At 46.5% G+C, this 15732-nt stretch overlaps 1 protein-coding gene across 2 annotated transcripts in view; it reads left to right on the top strand.

Moving 5' to 3' along the window:
• dmgdh (dimethylglycine dehydrogenase) overlaps nucleotides 1–14562 on the top strand; it is a 32569-nt gene extending 18007 nt beyond the window's left edge. For both annotated transcript variants that reach the window (XM_041898617.2, XM_041898618.2), the window contains exons 10-17: nucleotides 4833–4986; nucleotides 11161–11326; nucleotides 11712–11842; nucleotides 12392–12609; nucleotides 12713–12870; nucleotides 12947–13006; nucleotides 13254–13388; nucleotides 13680–14562. In XM_041898617.2, coding sequence (XP_041754551.1) covers nucleotides 4833–4986; nucleotides 11161–11326; nucleotides 11712–11842; nucleotides 12392–12609; nucleotides 12713–12870; nucleotides 12947–13006; nucleotides 13254–13388; nucleotides 13680–13892 — 1235 coding nt within the window. In that variant the 3' untranslated portion in view covers nucleotides 13893–14562. The remainder of the gene's footprint in view (nucleotides 1–4832; nucleotides 4987–11160; nucleotides 11327–11711; nucleotides 11843–12391; nucleotides 12610–12712; nucleotides 12871–12946; nucleotides 13007–13253; nucleotides 13389–13679) is intronic.
• Nucleotides 14563–15732: the final 1170 nt, after the last annotated feature.

Here is a 15732-nt window from a genome sequence, read left to right as displayed (position 1 = left end):
GCACAAACAACCGACCGGGTGGACCGTTACCGGGACCGGGCTGCGTCCGAAGGGCGCCATCACCTCCTCCTCAATCTTCCACACAACTGCTCCCACGACGCCCAGTTCCGGGGGAGAATTGTCTCGGTCTTGGACCCACTCTCCTCCGTCTTGGAGAACATCCGGGACAAGGCGTCCGCCTTGCCGTTCTTAGATCCAGGTCGGAACGTCAGGGAAAACTTGAATCGTCCGAAAAACAACGCCCACCTGGCCTGACGGGAGTTGAGACGTCTAGCCGACTGCACGTAAGCAAGATTCTTGTGGTCAGTCCAGACAATAAACGGTTGCTCCGCCCCCTCCAACCAGTGGCGCCACTCCTCCAAGGCAAGTTTCACCGCGAAGCTCCCGGTTACCCACATCGTAATTCCTCTCCGCAGGCGAAAGGCGACGAGTAGTAGGCGCAGGGATGGAGTTTACTGTCCGTGGAGCATCGCTGCGACAGGATGGCGCCAACTCCCACATCAGACGCGTCCACTTCAACGATCGAACTGACGGGCCGTGTCCGGTTGAGAGAGAATCGGTGCGTTGGTGAATCGCCTCTTCAAATCCAGAAACGCTCGATCCGCCTCCGGATTCCACTTGAAGGTCCTGATACTGGAAGTCAAGGCAGTTAACGGAGCGGCCACACGGCTGTAATCCCGGATGAATCTGCGGTAGAAATTCGCAAACCCCAAAAATCTCTGGAGCTGCAATCTCGTGCCGGGCTGGGCCCATTCCAGAACCGCTCTAACCTTCTCCTGGTCCATCCTAATCTCTCCCTGGAGATGATGTACCCGAGAAAGGATGTCGTGTGGGCGTGAAACTCGCACTTCTCGGCCTTCACGAACAGGCGATTCTCCAACAATCGCTGCAGAACCTGCCGGACATGCTGGACGTGGTCGGAAGGTTCCTTCGAGAAGATCAGAATGTCATCCAGGTAAACAAACACAAAGAGACCGATCATATCTCTCAGGACGTCGTTCACCATACTCTGGAATACCGCTGGGGCATTGGTCAGTCCAAACGGCATCACCTGATACTCGAAGTGACCCATCGGTGTATTGAAACCCGTCAACCACTCGTCCCCCTCTCTGATCCGGACCATGTGATACGACATTGCGTAGGTCTAGCTTAGTGAACACCGTAGCACCCTGTAAGGAGTCGAAGGCAGAACTCATCAAGGGCAGGGGATACTTGTTCTTGACCGTGATGTCATTCAACCCCCCGATAATCAATACACGGTCGAAGAGAGCCATCCTTCTTACCCACAAAGAAGAATCCTGCCCCCAGGGGTGATGACGAGGACGAACGAGACCAGCAGCTAGGGACTCCTTGATGTAGGTCTCCAAAGCCTCACGTTCAGGTCGGGAGATACTGTATAACCTTCCCTTAGGGTAGACAGCTCCAGGGAACAGGTTGATGGCACAATCATATGGTCGGTGGGGAGGGAGTGACAGAGCCTTCTGCTTACTGAACACTTCCCCAAATCGTGATATGTCTCGGGAACCAGGGACAAATCTGGGGGTTTAGCCTCAATCACCTGACTGGGAACCGAATGGGGACAGGCAGTCTTGAGACAGTTAGCATGACAATCAAGGCTCCAACTCGTTACCTTGCCCGTCACCCAATCGAACGTGGGATTGTGTTCCTTCAGCCAGGGGTATCCAAGGACCAGAGGAACATGGGAAGACGGCAGAATGAAGAATGAAATCATCTCGAATGATTCCCCGACAACAGCATCTTAACCGGTTCAGTCCTCATCGTGATACGTGCCAGACTACTGCCGTTCAGAGTGGTCGCTTCAATGGCTTCCGGCAATTGCTCCTTGGAAAGCCCCAGCTGTTCCACCAACTCGGCATCAAGAAAGCTTCCATCGGCACCTGAATCGATAAAAGCGTTAATCGCTAAGCTCTGATTCCTGTTCATAAGGGTAGCCGGAAACGGGGTCTGACAGAGGTATTGAGAGAATCGAAACTGGCTCGCTAAAAGTCCTCCCAACTTTAGCGAGCCGCGCAGTTTGACGACCGCCGGGAACAGGTGGCGAGGTAATGTCCCGAACCACCACAGTAGAGGCAACAGTTAGTCCCTACGTCTGAGTTGGCGTTCCTCCTTGGTTAACCCGTGCCGCCCTACTTGCATTGGTTCAGAATCGGAGACAGGACCTCTCCACTAATCCTGTGTGGTGGACGATGATCGACGTATTCTGGTCCAATCCCCGACCCGACTGGAACCTGAGAAGCTGATCGATTGGACGGAACCCATTGCTTCTCCCTCCTTCGCTCTCGGACTCGATTATCCACCCGAATAGACAAGGCTACCAAGCTGTCCAGGTCACTAGGCTCCGGATAGGAGATCAACTCATCCTTGAGCTGCTCCGACAGACCCTGGTAAAGGCCGCTTGCAGAGACTCCTCATTCCACCCACTCTCCACAGCCAACGTCTTGAACTCGATCACGAAGTCGGCCACGCTGCGAGTTCCTTGGTGAAGCGAAAACAGGCGCCTAGCTGCGTCCCTCCCTCGGACGGAATGGTCGAAGAGCTTCCTCATCTCGGCCGTGAACCCCCTGGTATGAAGCCATGCAGGGGTCTTGTCGTTCCCAAACGGCTGAAGCCCACTCCAGCGCTCGACCACGCAGTAACTCAATCACGAAGGCTATCCTAGCCTTGTCTGTGGCATAAGAGTAGGGCTGTAGATCGAACACTAACCCACACTGCATAAGGAAAGAAACGGCATCTTCCCAGCTCCCCCTCATATTTATCCGGCGTCGGAACCTTGGGCTCACGGAAGGACACAGCTCCAGAAGCGGCAGGCGAGATGGGTGAAACCGGTAGTGGATCCTCCACCGGAAACTTGCGCTGGTTCTGGACCTCCGTCAGACCGGGTAGAAAGGTTCGAACTGCCAACGCGATCTCCTGTAGCTCCGTGCTATGATGGCCCAACATCTTCTCCTGATGGGTAATGGCATGGCGAACAGAGTCCAGGTCCGCTGGGTTCATTACTGGCCGGATCGTTCTGTCACGAGTTACAAAGCCAGAACCCAGAAGCAGACCAGGACAAGGTAAGTTGAAACGAAGGTGCGTGTTTATTTACAAATTCAAGAGTGATGCTGAATAATCCAGGGAACAGAGCGGGCGGCGTTGATTAGTTGTTGGTTGTTCCAATCATGGCTCGGCAGCCGCCCGACCACCAGGCAGAGATTGGATGAAGGTTCCGGACGAGTGATGTTCATGGCTAACGATCCGGCAGGGAATGGATGTTAGGCCAGAGCCTAAGAAGGGTGATGATCAGGACCAGGTGTGCAGATTGCTGATGGGATGCAGGTGCGGAAATCAAGAGAGCTCCCGCCTAGCAACGTTGCCCGGCAACCAGGCAGGGAGCGTTCCAGAACCCTCGGGAAACTGGAAATCACGAGCAGAAAAACTAGTCCACAGACAGGACCCGACTCAGACTGCCGGGATCATTACAGTTGGGCCAGTAACCGAAAGGTCGCTGGTTCTAATCCCCGAGCCGACTAGGTGAAAAATCTGTCGATGTGCCCTTAAGCAAGGCACTTAACCCTAATTGCTCCTGTAAGTCGCTCTGGATAAGAGCGTCTGCTAAATGACGTAAATGTACTGTGGCTATTTAATCATAATATAGGCCTACCAGAGTGACCTACCATCAAAGACAATGGAGAAAATGCATCCCATAACATTTTAACATGGAAATAGCTGTTCTATCGTTCAGCCTACAGTAGCAGCCAATGTGTGGTGTTCAATGTAGGCCTACATTCCATGAGACTTTTGGAGAAAAAAAACATGCAGGGCTTGACATTAACCTGTTTATCCACTTGTCCTTCAGACAAGGAGGTGACTGAAAATGTTGTTGTGTTTGATGCAAGAAACCACTTTACAAAATAAAATGCATAATTTTTCCCATTCCATTATTACAGAGAATCAGACAAATTATGCTACCCTCTGCTTACTTAGCTTATGCAAGCCTGTCTCAAAATACAACACAGCCCCTTTAAGACAAAAAAAGCCATTTTACCTGACTCGCTTTTCAAAGATTTTGTGCTCTTGTAGGAAGCAATCACTCCCCCATTGCTGACAACAAATTATCTATAACTGAGCTAATAACTCAGTAACTAGCAAAGGATATGAACAAATGTACAAATGTGCGCACGTTGCTACATGTGGCTCTCGCTTTGATCACAAAACAAGCGCATCTAATCACGACCGCTCATGCTGTAAAAACAGTCCAGTTCAAAATGAATGGCACAGGTCCATATATGGCAATGGTCTATTTGCATATAGGCCTACTGCAGCTTTGATTGGTTATGGCGCACCGGTCTGTGTAGAGTAGGGGCCTGAGTCGTGCCTGTCAATGCAATAGAATCCTACTCCGATGCATTCTGCCTACAATAAAATCTCTTGCATAGTTCGTTTTGTTTCGGCATGTTGCATTGAAAGTGGCTAATATTATGTTGATCACTCACAATTCCCACGGTAAAGGGAAACGTTGAAAGTGTTACCTAATGGGGAAAACTGAGTGAAGTTCAATCTTGTGCTTCTCTGTGCGCGCTGATATTTATTCTGCACGGCAGAGTCCCAGGGAGCTGCGCACGTGCGCAGCTTAGAGAGAACATTGGTCACTACTCGGTACTCTGGCTGGCCTATAGTGGAGAACGGGTTTGGACAACTGGTTAGTGAGTTTTCAACTCATTGGATTTCTTCACTTGATGAAGTAAAGGCATGTCCTAGTCAAGAATGTTAAGAATTAATCTGTTTTAATGTCTTTCTCTCCCTCTCGCTCTCCTTCCCCCCTCTCTCAGTGGGCTACCCTAAAGAGGAGCGTTTTGCGGGCCGTCCGACACACAGGACCAGTGGTGTGTATGAGCTGCTAAAGGGGAAGGCTTCCATGGGATTCCACGCTGGCTGGGAACAGCCTCACTGGTTCTATAAGCCTGGAGACGATGCCGGTTACAAGTAAGATACCAAACCAGTCAATCAATCAATCAATCAATCAATACAAATATGACACTAAACTGAGTGTTAACCCAATGAGTCCCACCATAACGCCGGCGTGATTTAGGACTTCAAACCCCTTTAATACATTGTGTGTTTGAGCTACAGACTTATACCATTGGATTTGTCTATTTCGTCTGCATCGGTAGATACCAACCATTAGTCTGTGTGATTAACTGGGGCAGAGTTAAAAAGTTGTTTGTGAGACAAGGGTAGATTCCGCCGGAACCGGGTCTTATTACAAAAACGTCTGTAGAGTCGGAATGGTTTGAGATACAAACTATTAAAAGCTATCTATGAGACTCTCACGAACACGCAAGTGTAACATGTTTTGCTCTATGATGCTCACAAGAGTCGTTAGAAGGTAAGAAGTTCCTCAACATAGAAGATCATAGGAAATCCCAGGACATAGTGTCTATAATACTGTAATAAGCTCACAGTTGCTGTCACAAACTCCAAACTCCACACAATTGTCACTGACTAGTAGGATATTCATTTCCCACAGAGCAAACAATTTCTGTACATATAAATTCATTTTTATTAAGTTTATGCTTTGACTGACCTTTAAAAAAAATATATTGACACACACACACACGACAGCAGTGTGGTTTCGTCCCGGTGCAGCTGAGTGTGTGTTAGAATGTTCAAGGACTTGGTGTTCTTTCTTTTTGGGATGGAAGGGGGGAGGTTATGATAGGCTGGACAGCTCCCAGTGGAGGAATGGAGACCACCCCCTGTAAATATATCAGCCAGCCCCAATGGGTCTTACAGAGGTGAGCTCACCGAATGTACCATGGCATTATGTAACAGTTACTCTACCCAGCACAATATAACAATTTAGAGAGAACATCAAAACACATTTATTTACATGTAATGCCTTGGGAAATAAATCATGTGTAGCTACTGTTCAATACCCTTTATAAATCAAATCAAACTTGTTTTGTCACATGCGCCGAATACAATAGGTGTAGACCTTACCGTGAAATGCTTACTTACAAGCCCTTAACCAACAATGCAGTTCTTGAAAGAGTTAAGAAAATATTTACCAAATAAACTAAAGTAAAAAGTAACACAATAAAATAGCAATAACGAGGCTATATACAGGGGGTACCGGTACTGAGTCAATGTGCGGGGGACAGGTTAGTTGAGGTAATTTGTACATGTAGGTAGGGGTAAAGTGACTATGCATAGATAATAAACAGAGAGTAGCAGCAGTGTAAAAACAAAGGGGGGTGTCAATGTAAACAGTCTGGGTGGCCATTTGATTAATTGTTCAGCAGACTTATGGCTTGGAGGTAGAAGCTGTTAAGGAACCTTTTGGTCCTAGACTTGGCGCTCCAGTACCGCTTGCCGTGCGGTAGCAGAGAGAACAGTTTATGACTTGGGTGACTGGAGTCTTTGACAATTTTTTGGGCTTTCCTCTGACACCGCCTAGTATATAGGTCCTGGATGGCAGGAAGCTTGGCCCCAGTGATGTACTGGGCCGTACGCACTACCCTCTGTAGCGCCTTACGGTCAGAGGGCGAGCAGTTGCTATACCAGGCGGTGATGCAACCGGTCAGGATGCTCTCGATGGTGCAGCTGTAGAACTTTTTGAGGATCTGGGGACCCATGCCAAATCTTTTCAGTCTCCTGAGGGGGAAAAAGTGTTGTTGTGCCCTCTTTACGACTGTCTTGGTGTGTTTGGACCATGATAGTTCGTTTGTGATGTGGACACCAAGGAACTTGAAACTCTCTACCCGCTCCACTACAGCCCCGTCGATGTTAATGTGGGCCTGTTCGGCCTGCCTTTTCCTGTAGTCCACGATCAGCTCCTTTGTCTTGCTCACATTGAGGGAGAGAAGTCAAGAAGTCCAGGATCCAGTTGCAGAGGGAGGTGTTTAGTCCCAGGGTCCTTAGCTTAGTGATGAGCTTTGTGGGCACAATGGTGTTGAATGCTGAGCTGTAGTCAATTAACAGCATTCTCACATAGGTGTTCCTTTTGTCCAGGTGGGAAAGGGCAGTGTGGAGTGCGATTGAGATTGCGTCATCTGTGGATCTGTTGGGGCGGAATGCGAATTGGAGTGGGTCTAGGGTATCTGGCATGATGCTGTTGATGTGAGCCATGACCAGCCTTTCAAAGCACTTCATGGCTACCGACGTGAGTGCTACGGGGCGGTTATCATTTAGGCAGGTTACCTATGCTTCTTTGGGCAGAGGGACTATGGTGGTCTGCTTGAAACATGTAGGTATTACGGACTTGGTCAGGGAGAGGTTGAAAATGTCAGTTGGTCCGCGCATGCTTTGAGTATACGTCCTGGTAATCCATCTGGCCCTGCGGCTTTGTGAATGTTGACCTGTTTAAAGGTCTTGCTCACATCGGCTACAGAGAGCGTTATCACACAGTCATCCGGAACAGTTGGTGCTCTCATGCATGCTTCAGTGTTGCTTGCCTCGAAGCGAGCATAAAAGGCATTTAGCTCGTCTGGTAGGCGCGTGTCACTGAGCAGCTCGCGGCTGGGTTTCCCTTTTGTAGTCCGTAATAGTTTTCAAGCCCTGCCACATCCGACCAGCATCAGAGCCGGTGTAGTAGGATTAAATCTTAATCCTGTATTAACGCATTGCCTTTTTGATGGTTCGTCTGAGGGCATAGCTGGATTTATTTTAAGCGTCCAGATTAGTGTCCCACTCCTTGAAAAGCGGCAGCTCTAGTCTTTAGCTCGATACGGATGTTGCCTGTAATCCATGGCTTCTGGTTGGGATATGTACGTACGGTCATTGTGGGGACGACGTCGTCAATGCACGTGCAGGTGGTATACTCCTCAATGCCATTGGATGAATCCCGGAACATATTCCAATCTGTGCTAGCAAAACAGTCTTGTAGCGTAGCATCCGCGTCATCTAACCACTAGACTGATAATATCAGTCCAACTTCATCCTCATGTGTTGGTCTGAAACCACTTTTGTTTTAAGAGCTGGAGGTGTTTTGGAGATCAAACCTAGGGTTAGGTTCCAGTTGGCCCGTTTAAACTCAGGTTTAGGATCCAGTTGGCCAACTCAAACCCAGGGTTAGCTTCCACTTGGCCACCCACAAGTGGCTGACTAGGCTATTTATTGGCTCAGAGAATCTAGCACAATCTGTGGAATTTCTTTATGAAATTATGCCCATGGTATATGAAAATAGTTGTCCATATGTAAAACTATAAAAACCTACTGTATAAGGGCTCAGTGATGCAACATTATGTAAATACTGGCTGTGAATAGTCTCCTTCCTAATGCCATGTCCTTGTATGACTGTTATTTTATAGCACAGCGTTAAGTCTGGCAAGAAACTCTAGCCAATAAATACACTATATATACAATTGTATGTGGACACCCCTTCAAATTAGTAGATTCTGCTATTTCAGCCAGACCTGTTGCTGACAGGGTATAAAATCGAGCTCACAGTAACATTGGCAGTAGAATGGCCTTACTGAAGAGCTCAGTGACTTTCAACATGGCACCGTCATAGGATGCCACCTTTCCAACAAGTCAGTTTGTAAAATGTCTGCCCTGCTAGATCTGCCCCGGTCAACTGTAAGTGCTGTTATTGTGAAGTGGAAATGTCTAGGAGCAACAACGACTCAGCCGCGAAGTGGTAGGCCACACAAGCTCACAGAATGGGACCGCCGCGTGCAGAAGCGCGTTTCCATGGCCGACAAGCCGCACGCACACAAGCCTACACAAGCCTAAGATCACCATGCTCAATGCCAAGCGTTGGCTGGAGTATTGTAAAGCTTGCCGTCATTGGCCTCTAGAGCAGTGGAAATGCGTTCTCTGGAGTGATGAATCACGCTTCACCATCTGGCAGTCCTATGGACTAATCTGGGTTTGGTGGATGCCAGGAGAACTCTACCTGCACGAATGCATAGTGATACCTGTAAAGTTTGGTGGAGGAGGAATAATGGTTTGGGGCTGTTTTTCATGGTTCGGGCTAGGCCCCTTAGTTCCAGTGAAGGGAAAGCTTAACGCTACAGCATACAATGACATTCTAGACAATTCTGTGCTTCCAACTTTGTGGCAACGGTTTGGGGAAGGCCCTTTCCTGTTTCAGCATGACAATGCACCCGTGCACAAAGCGAGGTCCATACAAAATAGATCGGTATGGAAGAACTTGCACAGAGCCCTGACCTCAACCCCATCGAACACCTTTGGGATGAATTGGAACGCCGACTGCAAGCCAGGCCTAATCGGACAACATCAGTGCCCGATCTCACTAATGCGCTTGTGGCTGAATGGACGCAAGTCTCCGCAGCAATGTTCCAACATCTAGTGGAAAGCCTTCCCAGAAGAGTGGAGGCTGATATAGCAGCAAAAGTATAGGTCCAAAAGGCTTCTTAACAGCTTCTACCCCCAAGCCATAAGACTCCTGAACAGCTAATCATGGCTACCCGGACTATTTGCATTGTCCCCCCCACCCCACCCCCTCTTTTACGCTGCTGCTACTCTGTTTATTATCTATGCATAGTCACTTTAACTCTACCCACATGTACATATTACCTAAATTACCTCGACTAACCGGTGCCCCTGAACATTGACTCTCTACCGGTATCCCCTGTATATAGCCTCCCTATTGTTATTTTATTTTACTGCTGCTCTTTAATTATTTGTTACATTGTTGGTTAAGGGCTTGTAAGTAAGCATTTCACTGTAAGGTCTACACCTGTTGTATTTTGCACATGTGGCAAATTCAATTTGATTTGAAACGAGGGACCAACTCCATATTAATGCCCATGATTTTGGAACGAGATGTTCGACGAGACGTGTCCACATACATTTGGTCATGGAGTGTATGTGTATACAGTGCCTTCGGACAGAATTCAGACCCCTTGACTTTTCCCTCATTTGTCCTTTGGTCTGGAGTCCAAATTGGAGATTTTTGGTTCCAACCGCCGTGTCTTTGTGAGACGCGGTGTGGGTGAATGGATGATCTCTGCATGTGTAGTTCCCATCGTAAAGCATGGAGGAGGTGGTGTTATTGTGTGGGGGTGCTTTGCTGGTTACACTGTCTGTGAAGTTATTTAGAATTCAAGGCACACATAACCAGCATGGCTACCACAGCATTATGCAGCAATACGCCGTCCCATCTGGTTTGGGTCCCACTATCATTTGTTTTTCAACAGGACAATGACTCAACACACCTCCAGGCTGTGTAAGGGCTATTTTACCAAGAAGGAGAGTGATGGAATGCTGAATCAGATGACCTGGCCTCCACAATCCCCCAACCTCAACCCAATTGAGATGGTTTGGGATGAGTCGGACGGCAGAGTGAAGGAAAAGCAGCCAACAAGTGCTCAGCATATGTTGGAACTCCTTCAAGACTGTTTGAAAAGCATTCCAGGTGAAGCTGGTTGAGAGAATGCCAAGAGTGTGCAAAGCTGTCGTCAAGGCAAAGGGTGGCTATTTGAAGAATCTCAAATATAAAATATATTTTGATTTGTTTAACACTTTTTTGGTTACTACATGATTCCATATGTGTTATATCATAGTTCTGATGTCTTCACTATTATTCTACAATGTAGAAAATAGTAAAAAATAAAGAAAAACCCTTGAATGAGTAGGTGTGTCCAAACTTTTGACTGGTACTGTATATGTCTAGTGAGTGTGTGTTGCGTCAGTGCAAGATAGGGTCAGTGCAGATAGTTCGGGTACCATTAATTTACTATTTAGCAGTCTTATGGCTTGTGGGTAGAAGCTGTCTCGAAGCCTGTTGGTCCGAGAGCCGATGCCGGTACCATTTTGCCAGACGGTTTTGAGTGAACAGTCTATGGCTTGGATGGCTGGAGTCTTTGGCAATTTTTCGGGCCTTCCTCTGAGACCGCCTGATATAGAGGTCCCGGATGGCAGGGAGCTCTGCCCCAGTGATGTATTGGGTTGTCCGCACCACCCTCTGTAGCACTTTGCGGTCGAGGGCGGTGCATTTGCCATACTAAGTGGTGATGCAGCCAGTCAAGATGCTCTCGATGGTGCAGCTGTATAACTTTTTGAGGATCCAAATATTTTCAGCTGCCTTGCTCTCTTCACGACTGTGCAGGTCTGTCCCAGCCAATACTTTGTCATTACATTTTAAATAAACCAAGTAACTAACCCCCAAGTGTCTGTCTGTTTACTCCCCAGGCCCAGTTTCAGGCGTACCAACTGGTTCGGTCCAGTGGGGAGGGAGTGTAAGCTGGTGATGGAGAAGGTTGGGGTCGTTGACCTGACACCCTTTGGCAAGTTCATGGTTAAAGGGAAGGATTCTCAGAAACTGCTGGACAGACTGTTCGCCAACACTATGCCCAAGGTAAGGATAACACTATACACAACTACTCACTGTATTACAACTCACTGTATTACAACTCACCATGCTTCTATATTACTTCTTACTGTATCTCGCCAACACTATGCCCAAGGTAAGGATAACACTATACACAACTACTCACTGTATTACAACTCACTGTATTACAACTCACCATGCTTCTATATTACTTCTTACTGTATCTCACCAACACTAGGCCCAAAGCGAGAGGGACTGTATCACTGCATCGCACCAGGCAAAACTCAGTCACTCTCATAGACAGCTCACTGCACCACTGTATAACTCACTATTGCCAACAGGTGGCAGTGTTCAGTTTGCTGCCCAGTTAGAGGTTTATGTTAAATTTATGTTTCACTCTCTCCCATGTCAGGTGGGCCTGACTAACATCAGCCACATGTTGACCCCCACTGGGAGAGTCTACGCTGAGGTCACCATTACCCAGCTCACACCTGGAGAGTTCCTCCTCATCACAGGATCTGGATCAGAGCTACACGACCTCAGGTAACACTGACTGACTGACTGACTAACTGACTGACTGACTGACTGACTAGCCCAGGCCAGCAAGGTGTAGAGTCAAGCGTCCCATATAAAATTATTCAGTATTCCATTATATAACATTATTCTAACCCACTTAGAAACACTGGTAGTATAACTCAGTAATCCAACCTCTCACAGCAGCTGTTACTGTAACGGCCCCTCTCTCTGCTCCAATAGGCACACAGCACATTAAAAACAAATGAATCTCTAATTCCTCTCACTCTATTCATTCAGCTCTGTCTCTCTCATACTCCCTGAGACAGTCTGGTGGTGTTGTATATCACCCCCTAGTGGTAACAGGAGAAGGGCTGACTTATCTTTTCCACCAAGGGCCATGTGGGTGCAGGGTTTTGCTCCAGCCCTACACTAATATGCCTGATTCAACTAATCAAAGCTCATATCGAAGACTTTGATTAGATGAATCAACATTGTGCCGGTGTTTATTTTCCTTTCTGAGTTCCTTGAAGTTGTAAGCATAACCATAAAACCCTATGGATCCCTCGCTAACCCCAGGTGGATTGAGAAAGAGGCAGCAGAGGGGGCATATGATGTAGACATTTCTAACGTGACAGAGGACATTGGGGTGTTGGGTGTGGCTGGACCAAAGGCTAGAGACGTTCTACAGAAACTCACTCAGGAGGACATGAGCGACGCAAGCTTCAAGTTCCTCCACTGCAAACCCATTCAACTGGCTGGCATCAACCTCAGAGCTATCAGGATCTCCTACACAGGTGTGTGTACGTGTGTGTGTGTTTGTGAGCTTAAACATTTTTAAGAGTACATGTAGCGTGTGAGTGAATGTACAGCTCAACTGGCTGTGTGTGTGTGTTTCAGGTGAGTTGGGCTGGGAGCTGTACATTCCTCAGAAGGACATTGCAGCGGTGTACCAGGCTATCATGGCAGCGGGAGAGGACGAGGGCATCGACAACTTTGGTACCTACGCCATGTCATCACTACGACTGGAGAAAGGCTTCAGAGGCTGGGGTGCAGAGGTGTACACACATACACACACACACACACCTTTTTAAGTTGTTTGTGGATGTTGGACTGATGTTTTTGTCTCATCAGATGAACTGTGACACCAACCCTCTGGAAGCTGGTCTGGACTACTTCATCAAACTCAACAAGGTAGACATTGTTACTAGCTACTGCTGTTTCACCAGTCAACCACTGTATGTGTGTTCAAATAGAGGTGTTCATATTCAAACATGTAGCTTATTTTTAGATGTTATGTAATTGTGCCATGTAGCCAGTATACTAAGTCTACTTAGTTAACATTTCTCCTACACACCTGTATTATTTTTTGGTTATTTATGCTACGTATAAATACAGCACACACACCCACTCTCTAACATCTCTCCCTGTCTGTCTCCAGCCTGCAGACTTCATCGGTAAGGCAGCGCTGCAGGAGATCAAAGCTAAAGGTCTGAAGAGGAAGCTTTCATACATCACCATGGATACGGACGATGTTGACCCAGAGGGCAACGAGACCATCTGGCTCAATGGCAAAGTGAGCTGTGTGTGTGTGTGTGTGTGTGTGTGTATGTTTTCCTACCTTATCAGGACCACAATGTCCTGAGAAGTCACCAGAATGTTCTGACAAGGTAGGAAAACAAGAAAAAAAATGAATTTGTTAAAATGCTATTTTAGGCTTAAGGGTTAGGTTTGGGGTTAAGGTTAGGGTTAGGTTTGGGGTTAAGGTTTGTGTGTGTGTGTCAGGTGGTATAGAGGCAACACAACATCAGAGGCTTCCACTTCCACCCAACGTTTGCCTTCCTGCAACCTTCTCTATCTCTCCTAGGTGGTTGGTAACACTACATCTGGGGCCTACAGCTACACCACCCAGCAGAGCCTGGCATTTGCTTACCTGCCAGTGGAGCTGTGTTCTGTGGGGCAGAAGGTGGAGGTGGAGATGTTGGGGAGGAAGTACCCTGCCATGGTGGTCCAGGAGCCTCTGGTCCTCACAGAACCCACCAGGACCCGGCTGCAGAAGAAGGCCAAGAGCAAGGCATAGACACTGGGGAAGGGTGGAGAACCAGCTTAGAACCAGAGTACCAGACCTGGGTTGAAAATAGGATGTTTTCTTTCAAAAATTTACAGTATGCTCCTGGTGCTAATTTCAACCCAAACGGAAGAGCTGACACCAACCAAGCAACCACACTGTGAAGTGGACTATGCTGGCTGACAAAGTGACTGTTATGAAAAAGACTGAAATGTGATGAACGATACTCAAATGACACCCTATTTCCTATTTTGTGCACTATATAGGGTATAATTTGAGACCGAGAAGTAAAAAAAAATGACTTCCTCTTTTCTGTTTGGTCATCATTTAGATTTTTGCCCTAGCACTACACAGCTGATTCAAATAATAAACGAATCATCAAGCTTTGATAATTTGAATCAACTGTGTAGTGTTAGGGCAAAAACCTAAATGTGCATCCCTTGGGGTCCCGAGGACAGAGTTTGGAAAACGTTGAGCTAGAGCAACCTAGAATGTGCCTATAAGAGCTTAACTCTAGGTTCCAATGTGGACCTATGGACACATTGGACCGTTGTCCTATACTTGTATTCATCTCAGTATTCATAGTATTACATCTCAGTATTCATAGGTCCAATGCAGCCATTTTTATCTCAATATCAAATCATTTCTGGGTAACAATTAAGTACCTAACTGTGATTGTTTTCAATTTAAATGGTCAAAAAGAAACAAAAATAGCTTCTTAGCTAAGAGCAATTTCTCAAGCAAGAATTTTGCTAGGACTGTCTGTGGGAGTGGTCTTAGTGGGAAGGGGCACACTGAAAACTAGCTGTTATTGGCAGAGAGGTTTGGAACTCTTTTCTTATTGGTCTATTAACTCATTTACCACCTGGTGATGTCACCAGGCAGGCCAAAACTCCATCCCACCAAAAGAGGCTGAATTTGCAGGTGGTCCTTTCAAACAGGCCTTACACTAAAAGGGCACTAGCATAATTTTCACAGTAATATTCCAACCTCGTAGTGTGGAAATGTATATAAAACACAGAAAAATCATGTTTTTGCACTGGGCCTTTAAAGTCATGATACCTTTGGCTGAAGTATTGAATCCATCCAACCATTAGAATGTGCTCATTAAGTACCTGTACCTTAACTGCTTAGCAACAGAGCCAATCACTATTGTTAGGTGGCATTTTAATGTCTCAGTATTGCAGTGTTATAATGTGCTTGAATGGCTTTTTTAATTCCAGGTATTAATGGTTATTATGGGGTTGAAAAGCAGAGTCTAAAAGCAAAGAGACTCTATTTTTAGAGCACAATATCTTTATCTTTATCTAAATTGTCTGTACATTTAAACATTGGTTAATTAAAGCCTATGCCAAGCTTGGTTCTGTGGTATGTGTTTTGTAATGATTCTAAATATTTCAAACACTAGAATTCATCCCTCTTGCTGGATGGAGCAACATCAATCACATTGGTTATTTTAACTTTGCTGAGTATTACAAGTGTCTCTCCACTGTACCACTACACAACAACACAATATCCAGGAGCAACCAACAATAGAAGATTCACCACAATGTAATGAATATATTGCAGGCAACCTATGTGAATCATCATACAATTAATTTAGTGAAAAGCAAAGTTTTTCTTGATCAGAACCCTGGTATGGAACACAGAACACAGAACTCTGTTACTACTACAAAATCAAATCCATTTTATTTGTCAAATGCTTCGTAAACAACAGTGAAATGCTTACTTACGGGTCCTTTTCTAACAATGCAGAGTTAAAGATAAAAATAATAATAATAGAAATAGTGACAAGGAATAAATACACAGTGAATAACAATAAGGAGTAAAAATACCATGGCTACAGGGAGTA

This window comes from Coregonus clupeaformis, chromosome 15 (assembly GCF_020615455.1).
Source record: "Coregonus clupeaformis isolate EN_2021a chromosome 15, ASM2061545v1, whole genome shotgun sequence".
Taxonomy (NCBI): domain Eukaryota; kingdom Metazoa; phylum Chordata; class Actinopteri; order Salmoniformes; family Salmonidae; genus Coregonus; species Coregonus clupeaformis.
Note: the sequence above shows the minus strand (reverse complement) of the source record. Positions and strands in the feature narration are given on the sequence as shown.